At 42.5% G+C, this 18,950-nt stretch overlaps 2 protein-coding genes and 2 pseudogenes across 3 annotated transcripts; all 4 read left to right on the top strand.

Moving 5' to 3' along the window:
* Positions 1 to 43: 43 nt before the first annotated feature.
* Positions 44 to 8,498, top strand: LOC139928054 (uncharacterized). Its single transcript, XM_071920407.2, has 18 exons — positions 44 to 175; positions 728 to 870; positions 1,007 to 1,178; positions 1,266 to 1,338; positions 1,550 to 1,764; positions 2,109 to 2,199; positions 2,288 to 2,412; positions 2,707 to 2,853; positions 2,942 to 3,031; positions 3,317 to 3,418; positions 3,557 to 3,689; positions 4,231 to 4,397; positions 4,523 to 4,652; positions 4,817 to 4,994; positions 5,200 to 5,420; positions 6,530 to 6,684; positions 6,878 to 7,073; positions 7,360 to 8,498. Exons 1-18 carry the CDS (start codon positions 149 to 151, stop codon positions 7,485 to 7,487), a joined length of 2,493 nt encoding a protein of 830 aa, XP_071776508.2. The 5' UTR covers positions 44 to 148; the 3' UTR covers positions 7,488 to 8,498.
* Positions 8,499 to 9,740: 1,242 nt separating this feature from the next.
* Positions 9,741 to 11,627, top strand: LOC139928034 (uncharacterized; annotated as a pseudogene). Its single transcript, XR_013505063.1, has 2 exons — positions 9,741 to 9,912; positions 10,313 to 11,627. The product of XR_013505063.1 is annotated as an uncharacterized LOC139928034 (transcript).
* A 949-nt stretch (positions 11,628 to 12,576) lies between these two features.
* Positions 12,577 to 15,470, top strand: LOC144539636 (uncharacterized; annotated as a pseudogene).
* Positions 15,471 to 16,936: 1,466 nt separating this feature from the next.
* Positions 16,937 to 18,564, top strand: LOC139928056 (uncharacterized). The gene is made up of 2 exons (XM_078285376.1): positions 16,937 to 17,108; positions 17,595 to 18,564. Exons 1-2 carry the CDS (start codon positions 16,937 to 16,939, stop codon positions 18,326 to 18,328), a joined length of 906 nt encoding a protein of 301 aa, XP_078141502.1. The 3' UTR covers positions 18,329 to 18,564.
* The last annotated feature ends 386 nt before the right edge of the window (positions 18,565 to 18,950 follow it).

Raw genomic sequence — 18,950 nt, 5'->3', positions numbered from 1 at the left:
ACAGGTAGTTTAGCTTGTTTAGCTTGTTTAGCTAACACACTGTTGGCGTAGATACATGTTGCACTATAACAGCGGATGCTAAGTTAAGCAATCTGACAATGCACGGAAGCCCGAGTGAACAAGTGGATAGTTATGAAATTTTAGCTGTATGATCGGAAAACTGAAGATGGACAAGGTAGCTAACGATAACGTTACGGTTGTTTTGTAGGGTGAGCTAATGTAACGTTAGCTGATTACAATCTTAGCAAGCTAACCGCTAACCTTCCAGCTAACGTTAGCGCTAGCTGTGGGTAACATGTAGGATTTGGATTCAACATTAACTCAACTGGTTAAGCAAAGCGTAATTGTGTCAAAGCTTGCTAACGATAGCTGGTTTCTTGAGCAGAGTCGCTAGCCGTCAGCTGCGTTTTTATTTAACACTTGAACTTTTGACAGCTCACCTGCCTTGGTTACAAATGGTAGCCAAAAGTTACGACTAACGTTAGCAAGATGTTTGTCTGTGCAAGATAAATGTAACGTTGTAGCTGCACTAGAATCAATTAGCTTTTAAAACAAGTTTTGCAGGTCTGAATGAAGTCTAAATTCACCTGAAGTCGGGATCTACTCATCAAAAATATAACGCTAATTGGAGCAACACATGACTTCTGTTGAACTTAGCCAAAAACATGATTGATAAAGGTTGCAATCCAGCAAGCTGTTCATGAAATACTATCTTTATTTTACCCAGGAAAGCAAACTGTTATCTGCTGTCCAGCCTTTTGTCCCTAAATACCGGAGTGGAGAGAGGATGGAGCCTCAGCAGCCACCCAGAGCCTCATCACCTCCTCTGAGATTGCCAAATCCCTACATCTCTGAACAAAGGTCAAGAGGGTAGGAACATATTCACAGGATTGCTTTTTTTTTATCTTGGTCAGAACAATCTGAAATTAATTGCTTTCAGTCTCAGGCATTAATGTTTATTATGCAGCCTTGCATGCGTAGTAATGAACACTTAATCTCTTCCCAGGAATCGGGCAGGTCTGAGCCCAAGGCAGAGTCCGTCAGCTACCGATGGAGTGCCAGCAGGAAGAGGAGCAGACACGCCAAGCAAACATGGCTATAGTAACAGCCGTCGTGCTAGAGGGACCACTGATACTTACCCACACAGAGACAGGTCCATACGGGATCCACAAGCAAAGGTTGGTTCCAGTTTGAGCCCCAGAAAAGTAGTAAAACCAGACTTTGGTCATGAAATTAGTAACATTGACTTTCATGCATCTCCACAGACATCAAAGTACAACGGTAACTCTCCTCATGACAGAATTATGGGCAAGAAATCATTGGATGTACCGAAAAGAGGTAATTGTCACACACCCTAGTCAAATGGAGACTTTTATTGGATTACATTTTCCAGAATGAGACCTGATTGCACGGATACTATTTTCCTAAATTTGACTTTCTCAGTTGAACACCCTCTTTGATTTATCTCACTTCAGTCAATGAAAAGTACTTGCTAGAACACGTAAAGCTAATGGTATTGCCGTTCATTTTGCTTGTCATTCATCTACAGGTTTGAGAGGCACCAGATCAGCCCCAAGCTCTGCAGGGAGGTCGAAACCAGCACAGACCGACTTGGTCACATTTGAAGTGAAGATGGCCGATTTCCCCGAGTTAGCTCTCGTTTCACCGGGCAAACCAGCCGCTCCTGTTCATCAGAAAGTGTGCTGGGGGCCGACTCCGTCAACCCCGAGTCCTCAAATTCAGAAACCAGTGTCTGCCTGCAAGGTGGGGTAGCTGAAATGTCAGATGTAGTCAAATACTGAGGATGTTAGCTTACATTACATTACATTATGTCATTTAGCAGACGCTTTCGTCCAAAGCGACTTACAATAAGTGCATTTTGTCAACAGTAGTGAAACCAAGTGTGCACCACAGTCTTCATCAGCTAAGCCTTTTAATAGGAATAAGTATTATTTTTATTTATTTATTTATTTTTTAAAGAAGATAGGTTAGTTCAAGAGGGGTCCAGGTGTAACCTGAAGAGCTGTTAGCTGATGGATTATTGTTGTAAAAAAACACACAGAGTTATTCTCGTGACCGTGGTGCTAATATAATATTTCCATGAGTAGACACTGCCTGCCAGAAGAGGATCCCCAACAAACCCTCACCCCCGTCAAAGTGCCAGTGATGCTAATCCTGTCCCATCTGCCGTCCCAGCAGGTAGGGTGAAACTTCCTGTAATTAGTACATACCTTAAGGGAATACATTTATACTTTTGGATAATGACGATTGAGTTTGATGTGAACAGGTCAGCCGACTGTGGCTCTGTCACAGACTGGTAGCTCTGGTCCGGTACTCACTTCCTGGGCTAATGTCGCCTCTCAGCCTCCAAAGAAACCGCTCCCGAAAGAGAAGACAATCACCAGCACCCAGGTATGATGTGTGCCCTTAGACTGCTGTCAGCTGCATCTCCATCCCCACATATCTGTGATTTAGAATCTCAAGGTGGCACTTGGGGTTTTAGTTACTCTTTACATTACATATGATTTCACAGTGGGAAATAACCATAAGCCAAATGCTGGTAAATTTTGTGTGTGGCTGGTAAAATACAAATGTGTCTGGTGAACTTCCTGGGCTTCCTAACCCTGGCCTTATGATAAAAAAAATTGTTTCCTGCCCTGTGGTTTTAACATTGTATTTTGCATGTTCCATGTTGCCTCTTGTCAGAAGGAGGAAATGTATGCACAGCAGGAAGAGGGAGCCTCAGAGAAGAAGAAACGGAGAAAAAAAAAGAAGAAACCTAAAGGCGCCGGTGAAGATGTAGAAGCCGAGTCAGAAGAGCCGGCGATTCATCAGGAGCCTCCAAAGTTTGAAGTAAATCAAATGTGCTCTTTGTAGTTGCATTATTCAAATTCAAAACCGCTGAATGAAGGTGGTTTTGATTGGGCTCTTGTCTTCCTAGGATGAAGAGGAGTTCCCAGACTTGGCTCTTGCTTTAACTGGGACAGACCGATTGATGACCAGCAGCAATACAGCAAAGCTATGCAACGAGGTACAGAGCATCCGTTATTTCTCCATCCAGTTGCTTCACAGATAAACGATTGTTCTGATTTTTGTAGCGTTGCCAATGTAATGCGTATTACAATTAAAATACACTACAAAAACGCAACATTTGGCAGTAGTTGCCCTGTAGTTGGCATTGTGCCCTGATGTCCTGTGAAGGTATGGCTGGATGGAAAGTGAAAAGATGCATTTCAACCTCAGGGATCAATAGAATGTCACCAAAATATATTTGCCAATGAACAGTTTATGAATAATATGTTGCATTTTTTCATAGGAGAGCCAAAGAGAAGGCATTCAGTGTCAGTCTGGTGACCAGAACAAGGACAAAGCACCTGCAGGAAAAACTCTGCCCATCGAGACAGCAAAGAAGGGACAGGTTTGCATTTTTCCCGTCATATGTTCAAATGGATCGACTTTTGAAGCTATGCTGAGATTTCTCTATCCGGAGAAATCGACGGACTTTGAGCCTGCTTAGCCTGATTATGTAATCCTGTTCTTGGTCTCTGATCTCTAGAAAGCTGAGAAGGTCTCTGGGAAGAAGAGCAAGGTTCCTGTCCAGCTGGACATTGGCAACATGTTGGCTGTCCTAGAAAAGAAGCAACAATCTCAGAAAGCCAAGCAGGACGCCAAGCCAGTCATCCTCTCAGGTAAAGAACAACAGGCATCTTGGCGACTGTCTCCGCTGGGCGTCTCTTTTTTTAGCCAGCAACGCTAGACAGATGTTGGAGGGAGGCACTGTTTGTGGCTCTCGTTGTGGCTAGACAACTATTGAAGACTTTTTGTTATGTCAGAATTTTTTAATTTCTAGGACTCAATGCTTTGGACACTGATGACATACTAATCTCTCAGCACTGTCGGGAACACATTACAGCGCAGCCTTTCCATTGAAAATAATAAGGGGAAAAAAGCGATTGCTGTGAAGAGAACTTCCTTCCGAAGCCTCATAACCCCCCGCCCACTGCTACATAAACTCATTTAGACATTTTTCCTCAGGTCAGGTTCGCACTAAAGTTTTTTTTTATCTATGATTTACTCCTGTAGCTGCACCAAATGTTTGTGATGTGAATGTGAAAATCCTACAATACTGTTTAGTGCAGATTTCGCCTCGATACAGATTGTAAAAAGTATATTTTGGACAATCACACTTACGTAAAAACCTACTGATCTTCATTTATTATTTCTTTGTAGTTGGTGGAGCATTACCTGTCAGCCAAAAGCAACCATCAGTCCAGAAGAAGCCTCCCTGGCAGCAGGATAAGATTGCACACAACCCCCTCGACTCCACCAGCCCCTTGGTGAAGAAGGGCAAGCAGAGGGAGGTGCCCAAAGCCAAGAAACCCACTCCCCTTAAGAGGGTGAGTCCACTTAATAATGGCTTTACTTTTACTCTGCAACAAATACAGATGTACTGCGTTGTGTGAGTAACATCGTTCAGGGTTACAATTCTGTCATTAGTGGTTTATTTCTGCCCGATCCTCAGGTCATTCTGAAAGAAAGGGAGGAGAGGAAACAGAACCGTTTGTTGGAGGAGAGAGGGCTGGTCCCTGGAATAGAGTCCAAACCTGCTAATGACACGGCAGCAGAAGAGCAATGTGACACCATTGCTACAGGTCAGGGCTAACTTGTTAAACCTCAAACCAAACTTATGTCATGCACAGTAATCGCCAGCCGTTAGCAATCGATGGAAATTCTCAACAGTTGTCAGCAATTGTCAATTTTACAGATGAAGACAACCTTTGATCAGGGCTAAATATTTGTACTTATGCAATTTCAGATGAGATCGTCAGCCCTACAGTGGGGCTTGAGGATCAGCCAATGGACCATGAGACAAGCCAAACAGAAAGAGAGGGAGATGAAGACAGGGACAACAAGGAGGATGGAGAGCAACAAAGCACCCAGGCACTGCCTTGCCCCACCAATAGACCCAAAGTCCACAGCAGAAAGTTCAGAGAGTAAGACTGACATAAAAAAAAACATTATGCTTTTTTGCTGCATAACTAATCACAAGTTGTAACACTTGCTGGCTATGTGTGTACATTTACTTTCTGCAGGTGAGAAACAAGAAAACGGTTCATCTCACAAAATAAAAAATCCATCTCGTCTGCCCTCTTTACCTCTACTAAATGACTTTGCATTGTATTTCTCTGTATGTGCCAGTTACTGCAGCCAGGTGCTGAGCAAAGACGTGGACGAGTGTGTGACGGCTCTGCTGAAAGAGCTGGTTCGTTTCCAGGACCGCCTGTACCAGAAGGACCCCATGAAGGCCCGCATGAAGAGACGGCTTGTGATGGGCCTCCGAGAGGTCCTGAAGCACCTCAAACTCAGGAAGGTCAAGTGCGTCGTCATCTCACCCAACTGTGAGCGCATCCAGTCCAAAGGTACCGTCCCGTTTTCTAAGCCCGTTTGTCACGCAGTGTGCAGGACATCGTAGGCAGTGTTCAGGAACTCATTTTATGGAAACATAGGGTTATCCTAGTTTTCTCATCTTTTCAATGGTTGTTAATCATTGTCTGCAGTATCCTAAAGCTTCCAGTAGAATCTTGAATCCTGCTTTAGAAATTCTCTCCTTACCTTTGAGTGCATTTACTTGCGCACTGAATAACATCTCAGTTAATGGTTTATCCAGTATAAGCATCCTGCTCATGACATGGATATCCCAGTATACATATATACATGTCTCTGTGTCCCTAAAGTTGGCAAAAACCCAATTAATTGGGTTTCTCAGAATCAGAACAAGAGCTTATTTGGACAGTTATAGACAAGATTTTATTGTTTTTTATTATTATTATTATTATTATTATTATTATTATCTAAGTAAAGTTGACTGACCATGCCATTTTTAGCAACACCTTGCTTCACACTCAGTTACGGATTCACTCCTGGGAGCTGCCAAGTACAAATATCCACTTGCTATGCACTATTAAATATGCACTATGGTAGTCTTTAAGGTCCAGTGCAATGAGAATTGCATTTCTCAGTAGTTTAATTTAACAGGGACCTGTGAATGTAAAGTTAGCCAAATTATTATAACTGTCAGCAGAAATTTGCCCTCTTCCTCTGGTTGTCAACAGAATCAAACAGATTTAGAATTCCAATCTACTTCCTGGTGTGAATGATGTCACCTACATCCAGGTTTTAATGAATGCTCTGATCAGTCGACAGTATGCATTGTTGTCAGACAATAGCCAGCTACCTACTTGACAAATTAGCCAAAATGTCTGTGCCTCCATTGTTGCTGAGCACCGAAGTTCCAACACTGGATTTTTGTTCCCCGAAGATAAAAAATATTGGCTGCAGCGGAGGCACAATCATAGGGAAGGTTTGGCTCTCATTCAGTCCTACACGCTTTGTACCATCTAGCCGTCAATAACAATCACTGTGTTAGAAAGCAACATCAAACTTTTCCTGACTGAGTTGAAATGATTGCACTGGATCTTTAATAATGTGATAATGGTGTTGATGTAAACGCTCTCGCTGTCTTCCCCAGGTGGCCTGGACGAGGCCCTGCACACCATCATCGACACGTGTCGGGAGCAGGGGGTGCCATTTGTCTTTGCCCTCTCCAGGAAGGCTTTGGGCCGCTGCGTCAACAAGGCAGTGCCTGTCAGCCTGGTGGGCATCTTCAACTATGATGGCGCACAGGTCAGGTTCATGTACTGTAACAACTCAATGTCGGTACATACTAATAGCTGACAGACAGTTGTTCTAACAGAGATTAATTTTGAAATGCTCCATATTTCATGCTGGAGCATTAGTTTATTATTATCTTCCACAAACTAAAAAATTATGTGTGACCATGTAAGGTACCATCAGTATTTTGTCTTTCTTACCACAGGACTATTATCATAAGATGATTGAGTTGTCGTCGGAGGCCCGGAGAGCCTATGAGGTGATGGTGGAGAACCTGGAGCTGACAGGCCAGGCTGAGGAGCAGGAGGAGAACCTGCAGGAGCAGCAGTTCAGCAGTCTGAGCCTGGCTCAGGAGCCTGAGCCTGAGCCCGACACCATGCAGCCAGAAGAGCCAGAATACAGTAAGTTACTGCTCAGACCACCTGCCTTAGATGAATGTAAAAGTGGTCATGTTGTTGAGTTCAGATTGGACTTAAACAAATATACACTGAGTGGACAAAACTTTCGGGCGACATGCTGTTTGTATTAATTAGACTGACCAGGTGAGTTCAGGTGAAAGCTGTCATTCTTCATTGCTTTCACCAATTAAATCCACTTGAGTCATGATGGCGATAAAGGTGAGCAGATCTGATTTGTATATACAAATCAAATAATTGATCTATTTGTTTTCTCTATCTCCTGTTCCAGTAAAAGTTTGGAAGAAAATGTTGGAGAAGGAATGCAACCACAAATTTCTGGACTTTGAGGAGCAGTTGAGCTCCCTGTGCTTGGCCAGTGAATGTACAGCACAGACTGACGAAGATGAAAGGAGTTGACAGTGGCGAAGCCTTCTGTGCCTAAATGAACCCACTCGTGCTGATCACCAGCCTAGAAGGAAATACTTGACATGTCAGCATACTATAGCATGGACTTATCATAAATGTGTAAAAAGAGCAATTCAAGGTGCTCTACCTCAGTGGTTCTCAACCTGGGGGTCAGGATACAGATTTTCATGTTTGTAATGTTTGTGATGAATTATGAATTCCTTTTTCTTGTGAAGTATTTGCAGCTTCTACGCTTCTTCCACTAATTATGTAAAATGGCTTGAAAAGTGAAAGTCAAAGTGGGCATTTGTTGTCAGAGTTCACCCTCCTGCCTGTTTACACTTGCAACAAGCAGTCGTGAGTAGGCCGAACAAAAGGTTGAGAACCACTGACTTACTGGGACCAAACCAATCAGAGTAAGACTGACATAACAAAACATGCACTTCACTGCATACCTAATCACAGAAGAAAAGATCCCATAATATGAATATCAACCCTGATGTCTGTGAACACGCCTGGAGGATGTGGAGGGTGATGTACCGGATGTGCCTAGAATATCAACTAGATATACAAAGAATTATCCGTGATTATGTGAGATTTAGGAAATTGCAGCGACTTTCGCCCCGGTGTTCAATTGTGTTGCCTCTTGCATAGAAATGGCAGTACTGGTGGTGAAACATCCATATGCAGTCTGTTATCAGCCTGTCCATCATGCACTTGTTTTTTCACTGTGTTTGCATTGGAAATCAAACTCTTTTTGATGACATCACTCAAAACATCCTATCTAACCACTAAGTTTTGACAATCTGATTGCACTAAATGGAAGAGCCAATGTCTTGATTTGTGCTTTTGTGCTAGACTACCACAAAGTCATACTTTGTAATTTACCCTAATTGACTCTGACTTTATGTGCATAAGGTACTATCAAATTGTGATCACTTATAGCTGACTTGGAAGTGATGAGAACTACATTTGTCAATGGAAATGAAATAATTGCTCTTAACATGTAAATTCATTGTCAAACCATTAAAATGTCTTACAAATTTAGATGCTTTTGAAATGGTTAATTTATTTTCACATTTTGTTTATTGTAGCTGCAGAGTACAGTAAGCAACATCTTTCATGAGAAAATTATTTGTTCCACAGTTAATAAATATAAAATATACCACAGCCAATACATATTTACCCTTCTAGATTTTTCACACTGCCCTTTTTCTTGTACTTAACCTGAGGCTCAACATAACCCTGGGTTATAAAATGTCCACTGTGTAAAATACTATTCAAGACCAGATACAGTACTAAAAATCACATTCTAAAATACTTTGTCCACTACTGTCAGTTTTGTTTGAAACAAATACTGAATCAAAAGTTAACTGTGTTAACATACATATTTGAATTCTACCTTTGGTAAGTTACTGCAGGCCCTGAGTGAAATAGGAGCAGAAACATTTGGAACATTTGTATATTGTGCTTTTTAAAGGTAAACTGTGTAACTTCCCTTTACATTTGAAGTTTTATTCCAAAATGACTTATCTACTATTTGAAAAACAATGCAAACAAAATGATTGTTAGCAACAGTAAAACTCACTATTCAATTAAGTTATTAGCCATCTCCATATGGAATGCCATGTGCCACAGGAATTATTATAGGCTGGTACAGTGATTAATTATCAGTAATTAAAAGATAAATAAGTAAAACTATAAACCAATTAATTAAAACGTATTTTAAATGGCCTATTTTATAAAACAATTTAATGGACAAATAAATGACAGAATGTATAAATCGATTTGCAAAATGCTATTTAAAAAGACATTTAAAATTTGCCTTTCATTCCTTTTTTCTTTTTCACAATTCATTTTGGACCATTATTTATTTATTTATTTATTTACAGGTGGGGGGGGCCTCTTGCCCCAAGGGGCGTCTTCCCCCATATTACCCTCCACAACGGTCAAAGCAGTGCTTGTTTTCTCCACGGACCTGCACCTAGGGGTGCGAGGTCTGGAATGGATTTAAGAGCAACGCGTAATACTCATAATGAACTGTGCGAGGCAGAAATACGCCAACGGGCGTTTAGCCTGCCGGAAAGAAGAAGAAGAAGAAATTACGCTTTTATTCTGAACAAACAGGACCGGAAGTCTGTTCTTCGTCTGACTGGAGGAACAGAGACCGTACGAGGCGAGCAAGCTAGTTCGGTTAGCCGAATGAGTTTGTTTAAACTTCGCTGCTGCTTGCAAAGTTAAAATATCTCGTCTACTTCAGTGGAAATGTCTACAGTCCAGTGTTTGAGGACGTTCGTCAACGAGCGACTAACTGCGGCTGCTGAGGAAATATTAGGAGTGTTTGAAAAAACTATAGAAGTGTACGAGGAAGAGATCGGCCGTCAGCGCAGGCTGCTGGATATCGTTTGGAAGCCTGAGATAAAGCTACACAGAACAGGTTTGTAAAATGTTTTTAGTGAAACAAAGGGGGGATATGTCACCCGTTTTATATTATTGGTTCCACCTTAAAAAGTAGCCAGGAGTAGTTGGGGGCTACAGCTATAATAATAAGTAGTAGTAAAGTAAAGGTTCCTCGGCAATATACCAACACCTGTGAGGTTAAATCCAATGTTTTATACAGAGTATAAACTTGTATGTCACCCAGAAGTCACTCTTACGCGTAACTTTGGCGTAACTTTGGCGTAACTTTGATTTGAATCAATTGAGAAATTGGCTGCAATTCTCAGTTGTTGGCTGGTGAGCCGCCATGCTGTTGACTCTGATGCCATCCAAATACTTACAATATAGGCTTATATTTGTTTGATCAAGTGTCCCTTCCTTTGTCCTTCCCCCTTCAGACCCCCCACAGCCATCTGTCATTAAGGAGGAGGTTCTCCTTGACCAGCAGCACTGTAACCAGCAGAAGAACCTCAGTCTGGGTCAAGAGGACCCAGAGCCTAAAGAGGAACAAGAGGAACTCTGCACCAGTCAGGAGGGAGAGCAGCCTTTACTGCAGGAGGAGGCTGATATCTTTAAGTTGACTCCTGCTTGTGATGGAAGTGACCACAGTGGACCTCAGTCTCTGCATTCAGATCCTTACCAAACTCGGAGTGTAGCAAAGAAAGAGCCTCTAGCCAACATCTCATCTGAATCTGACAGAGAGGGCTCTGCAGTATCAGAACCAGACAGTGACCGCCAGCTCCTCTCTCACAACTGTCATGTAGCTGAGAGCCAAGGTTACAAAACATCCAGCTGTGAGAACGCAGGATCAACTAGGAGTACTGAGCCGAAACCAAACAAGAAACCCCACAAGTGCAACAGTTGCAGTAAAGGTTTTCCTACCTTGTCACACTTAAATATTCACGCAAGAACCCACACTGGTGAAAAGCCTTTCAGATGTGACACTTGTGGGAAAACTTTTAGCCAGAAATCCACCTTGAAAAATCACATGAGAACTCACACAGGGGAAAAGCCTTTCAGATGCAGAGTTTGCAGAAAAGGATTCACCTGTCAATCAAACTGCGAGCAGCATGTTAAAATCCACTCAGGCGAGAAGCCGCATGCTTGCAACACCTGTGGGAAAAGATTCGGCCGTGGTGCAGACTTGAAAAGGCACATGAGAGTTCACACAGGTGAAAAGCCTTACAGCTGTGTCTACTGTGGGAAGAACTTTGCCGACAGCTCATATCTCACAAAGCATCTCCGAGTGCATACAGGGGAGAAACCTTACACATGTCTTTTGTGTGGGAAAAGATTTGCTGTCAGCAGCAGTTTGAAAGTGCACACACAAATCCACACAAGGAAAAAGCTTCAAAAGTGCAGCATTTGTGGGAAAGCTTTTGCTAAAACCACAGGCCTGAGAGTACACATGAGGACCCATATCTAGGAGACACCATACAGATGCAGTGTCTGTAGAGAAGAGTTCACCAGCAGCTCAAACCTGAAGAAGCACAAGACAGTCCATACTAGAGTTAAACAGAGTACCAGTGTTTAAAAAGTGTCACTGTACTTGATATGAGAAACCGTACTGAACTAGAGTTTTTCCAGAACCGTTACACTTGTATAGTGTTCCACGCCATATTTAAAGGTCCCATATCGTGGAAAACAGGATTTCCCTTGCCTCTTTGATTATAAAGGAGTTGGATGTGCTATCTAAACATCGTGGAAGTATCAAAACGCACAGTCGCCAAAAGCGCTGTTAGATGTGATCTTTCCCATGCAACTCTAAAAGGATGAGAGTACAGAGTTCAACCTTGATTCCATTAATCAGAAAATTTGGAAATTACAAAATGAAGTGCACAAACAAAGTAAAGCGAGGTTACTCTTCTCTTCCTTGCTGACTGATCGTTCACTGCAAATGGCTCCAGTTTGTCAATTGACGTTGGTCCAGTTTCTGATGCTTATGGAGAGCCACAAAATGTGTACCTCTCTGTTATGGATGTGATTTTAAAATGTAGCCAAGTACAATACTTAAGTGAATATGTTCTTAAGTAAAAGTAAAATGACTGACTTTAAAAAATACTCAAAAAAGTACAAGTACACAAAAAAGCAATTCAATTACACTAACTTGAGTAAATGTAATTAGTTACTTCCACCCTTGGTTTCTTTGAGGTGGACCACTTTGAGTCTGCTTTGGTGACTTTTTCCAGAGATGTGTCTCTTGGCCGAGAATGACGTTTGTCTACATATGGATCAGTGAAATGCACAAATCTAAGCTGGGTTACTAGGGTTACTTAGGTTCTTTGGGTTGCTAAGTAGCTAAACTACAGCCAAAACTAGTCGTTTGAGTCTTATTTTCTACTCCCTCTGTTAGAACACCCTACTGCTGCAGTAGTCAGTAAGCTATTGTTGGCGAACTGATAATCGGCTAGAGGAAGCAGTATCGTCTAGCTGAGTTTTCCCCTCACAGGGTCGAGTTTTTTTAGTTCCAACCTGTTCGCATCTAAAGTCTAATGCGTTTTTACTATCAGGTATAACTTTGTATCTTAGCCTATATTAGCTAATGACGTTGTTTTAGTTATGATGCATTCCACAGGTGATATAAGCTTCAACACTAAAATAAGCACAATAAATGGAACTCTTCCGCATACAATAGTGTAATCTTAAGCCCAATGTCCACCAGATGCGGTACGGCTCCGGCACAGAAGCTGTGCGTGTGCCGGAACAGACTCACGCCCATGTGAATCAGCGCTGCAATGTCCACCGGGTGCAGATGCGTTGCGGTAGCGGCACAGAAGCCGTCCGGAACCCACGCGGCAGTTTCAGCCGCTCCGTTCTTTTTCCGCGTCTGGTCTATTTTTGCCGGATCCGCTTGCGTCTGACAAGCGTGGAAATGCACTTTATTGACTTGCGGGTGATGCATACAACTCAGTCAAACGCGTGCGGTGTATATTGCCTTCCGTTCCGGAGCCATTCTGATCCCGTGCCCCGGCCGTTCCGCTTCTGTGCCGCATCTGGTGGACATTGGGCTTTATATAGAGTCCGGCGGAAGTAACACGTCTGACAGCTAGTTCGGTTGGCTGGAATAGGTTGGTTAAGTATCCCATGTCTACTTCAGTGGAAATGTCTACAGTCCAGTGTTTGAGGACGTTCGTCAACGAGCGACTAACTGCGGCTGCTGAGGAAATATTAGGAGTGTTTGAAAAAACGATAGTAGTGTACGAGGAAGAGATCGACTGTCAGCGTAGGCTGCTTGATATCGTTTGGAAGCCTGAGATAAAGCTACACAGAACAGGTTTGTAAAACCTAGGTTAAAATCAACTAACGGAAATGATGTAAACTTCAGCTTGCTGTATATATTTGATCAAGTGTTCTTTCCTTTGTCCTTCCACCTTCAGACCCCCCACAGCCATTTGTTGTTAAGGAGGAGGTTCTCCTTGACCAGCAGCACTGTAACCAGCAGAGGAACTTCAGTCTGGGTCAAGAGGACCCAGAGCCTCCACAGATTAAAGAGGAACAGGAGGAATTCTGCACCAGTCAGGAGGGAGAGCAGCCTTTACTGCAGGAGGAGGCTGATATCTTTAAAGTCGAGATGAAACGGCATTTCGAGAGTATCTAACTTCCGTATCGTGACGTATTTCCGAGTGAAACAGGAAAGACAGGCGGGACATAACGTTGGGAGGAATTTGATTTGAACGTTGAAAAGTGGGCATGTCATAACCCGAAGACACACCGAAGTACCATGCTGTTGCTAGCTAGCTAACTAATGAATCTTAGCTCTGTGCGCTAAAAGTTGAAGATTGATTGATGGGTGGATGTCATGATATTATTGGTTGAAATTGGTTATGGGCATGCTTACGTAAGCACACGGCATATTTTGTTTTACGGGGATGTGATCTAAAAGGGTTAAAAAGGCATTTTTCATTTCATCTCGACTTTAAGTTGACTCCTGCTTGTGATGGAAGTGAACACAGTGAACATCAGTCTCTGCATTCAGATCCTTACCAAACTCAGAGTTTAGCAGAGAAAGAGCCTCTAGCCAACATCTCATCTGAATCTGACAGAGAGGGCTCTGCAGTATCAGAACCAGACAGTGACCGCCAGCTTCTCTCTCACAACTGTCATGTAGCTTAGAGCCAAGGTTACAAAACATCCAGCTGTGGGAACGCACAATCAACTTGGACTAAACCAAACAAGAACCCCCACAAGTGCGACAGTTGCAGTAAAAGTTTTCCTAGCTTGTCACAATTAAAAGTTCATGTAAGATCCCACACTGGTGAAAAGCCTTTCAGATGTGACACTTGTGGGAAAATGTTCACCTGGAAGTCCAATGTGACAAAACACATGAGAACTCACACAGGGGAAAAGCCTTTCAGATAAGTTTGCGGAAAAGGATTCACCTGGCAATCAAACCGCGAGCATCATGTTAAAATCCACTTAGGCGAGAAGCCACATGCTTGCAACACCTGTGGGAAAAGATTCGGCCAGGGTGAGCATTTGAAAAAGCACATGAGGGTTCACATAGGCGAAAAGCCTTACAGCTGTGTCTACTGCGGGAAGAACTTTGTCGACGGCTCATATCTCACAAAGCATCTCCGAGTGCATACAGGGGAGAAACCTTATAAATGTCTTTTGAGTGGGAAAAGATTTGCTGTCAGCGACAGTTTGAAAGTGCACACACAAATCCACACAAGGAAAAAGCTTCAATAGTGCAGCATTTGTGGGAAAGCTTTTGCTAAAACCACAGGCCTGAGAGTACACATGAGGACCCATATCCAGGAGACACCATACAGATGCAGTCTGTGGAGAAGAGTTCACCAGCAGCTCAAACCTGAAGAAGCACAAGACTGTCCATACTAGAGTTAAACAGAGTACCAGTGCTTAAAAAGTGTCACAGTACTTTATGAGAAATGGTACTGAACTAGAGGTTTCCCAGAACCAGTACACTTGTGTAGTGTTTCACGCCGTATTTAAAGTATTAATGTCTGTATTATGGCATGGAGAATTAGCAAACAAGATGGAAAAAGTCATTTTTTTAATTTCATTGTGACTTCAACTTGAATAAAATTCACACTGAAAAACTTCATTACACACAAATTGCCTTAATCAACACAGATTTGCCTCAATCAACCATAAAGTTTTGCTCCACATGGCTGTAAATAATTGTGTGCTCCGTTCTTATGGCTGTGGCATTTTGCTACTAGAATGAGAGAACAGGGGAAGTTATGCCAAAATCCCTCGACACCAGGCTCTCCAGGTGCTCCAACAGGAGCTGGACTCACAATAGACACTGCTACAAACCTAGTACACATCAATGTCAGGTTTAAAGTCTTGTGACATGTAACATGGTTGTTGTTCTCTTGGATCCAGTGCTATAGGACACTGAAAGACATAAATATGTATGAATGACTTCTGGTTGTGCATCAGCATGTCCTAAGGGAGACTGGTGTTGGTCATTTTCTCTGACACAAAATGGCTAACATGTTGTGGTTTAGAAAGAAAATTAGTATGAATGGGATTACTGTCATGTTAGAACTAATGGATTAAAAAATAATAATTTGTTGCAGTTTCAGCCTTCAGGACTGGATATTATTGAAATGCAAATTTGCTAAGTTTGAATAAACTTATGAATGGTAATCACTTCTGGCACTGAAAAGATTTTTTTTCCAAACAATTCCTGTTTGTCATGAAGCCAAAGCAGATTAGTAGTTTTGCAAGTGTGAAATAAATTGTGGGACTTCTGCAACGATTACATGTGGACATTTGAACTTTAAAACATTTTTCATAAAGGACAGGTTACAGTAAATGACGCTCTGTAACGAAGCAGGACATTACCAATTGTGCCACTGAGCTTCACCAAGCTAACCTCTTAGTTTTTCTTCACACGTTTGATGAGCAGCAACATTACTTTGGAGTAAATCATAATACACAAAATCTTGGAAAAATATTTGTTTCACAGCCAATGCACAGTAGGCCTACATTAAATGAATCTTGGTTGAATAACACAGTGGTGACACTTAAAATTCAAAGACCTCAGGAACTTTGTTAACCAGTGGAGTATAGGTAAATTTGTTAGAAATGAGAGAGACTGGGTTGTGTTAGGGAGAGGTTTGTTTTCCACAGTGTTGGCTGATATGAAAGGCGAGGGCTAGGACCCCCAGCATTGACCTGTCAGTGGGAGGGTCCCGGGGCCGCTAGCCTCGCTCTGTCTTCTTATGTATATTATAAAGGGAAGCGTTAGTCTAGAACGGGGGTGTCAAAACAGGTGTCATGGAGAAACATTTAGGCCCAACCGTTTAAGAAGCACCAGCTCCATCAGGAAAAATGGTGAAACTGAGTTGGTGATATTGCCTGTTATTGTAAACTCCCACTGGAGAAGCATAGTCGTAGATTTCACCAAGAAAAGAGAGAATGGCAACAGCATAGTATCAGATGTTGTATGAGAAGGAGCTAGCAGTACTTTGCATTGCATGGCAGAGGTGTAGGTATAACGTTCCGTTATAAACGTTATTATCAGTGTCCCAGCTTTTTAAAACAAACTGATGGCAGCAATTGTGATATTTTCACTTGTTTGTAGGCTAGGCCTACTCCAAAGCGGTTTGGTGTGAGCCTGAACATCTTCATTCATAGTGAAAACTGAAAGTGTATAATGTATGAATTAGAGCGAAAGTTAATTCTGTAATTATTATTAATTACTTTATTTATATTATAATTAATTACATAATGTATATAACCAAAAATGACAAATGTTTAAATGTAGAGGGAAACTTTCAACAAAATGATTAGAACAATTGTCACCAGAGGAGAACATTATATAGATTTTATATTTGCATTTTGTTGCTTTATTATTATTATGAGTTTTATTTGTCAATATTTGAGTTTTGTGGATTTGTATAAATTGCGCTTTTATTCTGAAGAAATCAGACCGGAGGTCCTATTCTTGTTCTGGTTTGCGGAAGACAGGAATTGTTAGCTTAGCTGAAAGAGTTGGTTTAGCCTTAGCTGTGTTGTTTGAAAGGTGTCTCATGTCTACTTCAGTGGAAATGTCTACAGTCCAGAGTTTGAGGACGTTCGTCAACGAGCGACTAACTGCGGCTGCTGAGGAAATATTGGGAGTGTTTGAAAAAACTATAGTAGTGTACGAGGAAGAGATCGGCCGTCAGCGCAGGCTGCTGGATTTTGTATTGAATCCCGAGATAAAGCTACACAGAACAGGTTTGTAAAACCATACTTGTTTTTACAATATTCTAAGTGAAAGAATTACGAACATCGATTCACCCATCATATACTACTATACAATGGTTTGGCTGGTGAACCGCCGTGCAGTTAAACCGGGATTGACTCTTGACTCTAAAATCCTAATAGTTGAAATAGCCTACAGGTTAATATTTATTTGATCATGTGTACCTTTTTCCTACAACTATAATAAGAGTACTTCCTTTGTCCTCCCCCCTACAGACCCCCCACAGCCATCTGTCGTTAAGGAGGAGGTTCTCCTTGACCAACAGCACTGTAACCAGCAGAGGAACTTCAGTCTGGGTCAAGAGGACCCAGAGCCTCCACAGATTAAAGAGGAACAGGAGGAACTCTGCACCAGTCAGGAGGGAGAGCAGCCTTTACTGCAGGAGGAGGCTGATATCTTTAAGTTGACTCCTGCTTGTGATGGAAGTGACCACAGTGAACATCAGTCTCTGCATTCAGATCCTTACCAAAGTCAGAGTGTAGCAGAGAAAGAGGCTCTAGCCAACATCTCATCTGAATCTGACAGAGAGGGCTCTGCAGTATCAGAACCAGACAGTGACCACCAGCTCCTCTCTCACAACTGTCATGTAGCTGAGAGTCAAGGTTACAAAACATCCAGCTGTGGGAACGCAGGATCAACTAGGAGTACTGAGCCTAAACCAAACAAGAAACCCCACAAGTGCGGCATTTGTAGTAAAGAGTTTTCTTGCTTGGCAAACTTAAAAGTTCACATGAGATCCCACACTGGTGAAAGGCCTTTCAGATGTGACACTTGTGGGAAAACTTTCACCCAGAAGTTTGACTTGAAAAATCACATGAGAACTCACACTGGGGAAAACCCTTTCAGATGCAGAGTTTGTGGAAAAGGATTCAGCCGTCAGTGGAACCTCGACCTGCATGTTAGAATCCACACAGGCGAGAAGCCGCATGCTTGCAACACCTGTGGGAAAAGATTCAGCTGCGGCACAGAGTTAACAAAGCACACCAGAATCCACACAGGGGAAAAGCCGTATAAGTGCAACACTTGCGGGAAAGCTTTCACTCAAAGCCACACCCTGAAAGTACACATGATGACCCACACAGGGGAGAGGCCATACAGATGCAGTTTCTGTGAAGAAGGGTTCACCAGCAGCTCCAACCTGAAGAGGCACATGACTGTCCATACTAGAGTTGCACAGAGTACCAGTGCTTAAAAAGTGTCACAGTTCACACATTTGTTTATTTACACACAGATTATGTTTGCCTTAATCTATCAGAAACTCATGCTCCACATGGCTTTAAACAATCATGTGCTCCGATGTCATGACCATGCTGTTTTGCTACTAGCATGAGCGAACAGGCGAAGTTAAGCATCAGCATGTCCGAAGGGAGACACTTACATGAAACCACGAGACCTGGGGCCTCTCTCATGAAGCAGGATTAATGGGTTAGCGAGCTAACTTTGTGCTTAAAGGACCTATATGTAACAATGACACCCAGCGTTTAAAATGGGTACTGCAGTCCAAATTCAAAATATTGGAGAGAGTTGTCTCCCCCCGCCCCCTCCTCCCCAGACTCGAAGCTCACGCGGGTTGCCAGGTGAAAACAGAAAGAAAACAGACGCAGTTTCCATTTTCATAGATTGAAGAGCGTGAAGCTAATCAGTATGGCAGATAGTGGTAACATGGAAGACAGGACTCTGACTGCTGGAACTTCTGCACCAAAACAAAACAAGAAGCCTATAACAGACGACAGAGCTAAGAGGGAGAGGGAGGGGAGCGCGACACCCGGAGCTCCCGGGAGCCCCACGGATCGTTCGGCTTGAAGTTCCCGTTC

Source organism: Centroberyx gerrardi, chromosome 8 (genome assembly GCF_048128805.1).
Source record: "Centroberyx gerrardi isolate f3 chromosome 8, fCenGer3.hap1.cur.20231027, whole genome shotgun sequence".
NCBI classification, from domain to species: Eukaryota; Metazoa; Chordata; class Actinopteri; order Beryciformes; family Berycidae; genus Centroberyx; species Centroberyx gerrardi.
Note: the sequence above shows the minus strand (reverse complement) of the source record. Positions and strands in the feature narration are given on the sequence as shown.

Bases quoted from the DNA above. Each gene is read 5' to 3' on its own strand.
- LOC139928056 (XM_078285376.1), top strand. From the start codon at position 16,937: ATGTCTACAGTCCAGAGTTTGAGGACGTTCGTCAACGAGCGACTAACT. The intron at 17,109-17,594 runs GTTTGTAAAACC...CTCTGCATTCAG, and splicing joins GATAAAGCTACACAGAACAG to ATCCTTACCAAAGTCAGAGT.
- LOC139928054 (XM_071920407.2), top strand. From the start codon at position 149: ATGATCGGAAAACTGAAGATGGACAAG. The intron at 176-727 runs GTAGCTAACGAT...TATTTTACCCAG, and splicing joins GAAAACTGAAGATGGACAAG to GAAAGCAAACTGTTATCTGC. The intron at 4,398-4,522 runs GTGAGTCCACTT...CCCGATCCTCAG, and splicing joins AACCCACTCCCCTTAAGAGG to GTCATTCTGAAAGAAAGGGA.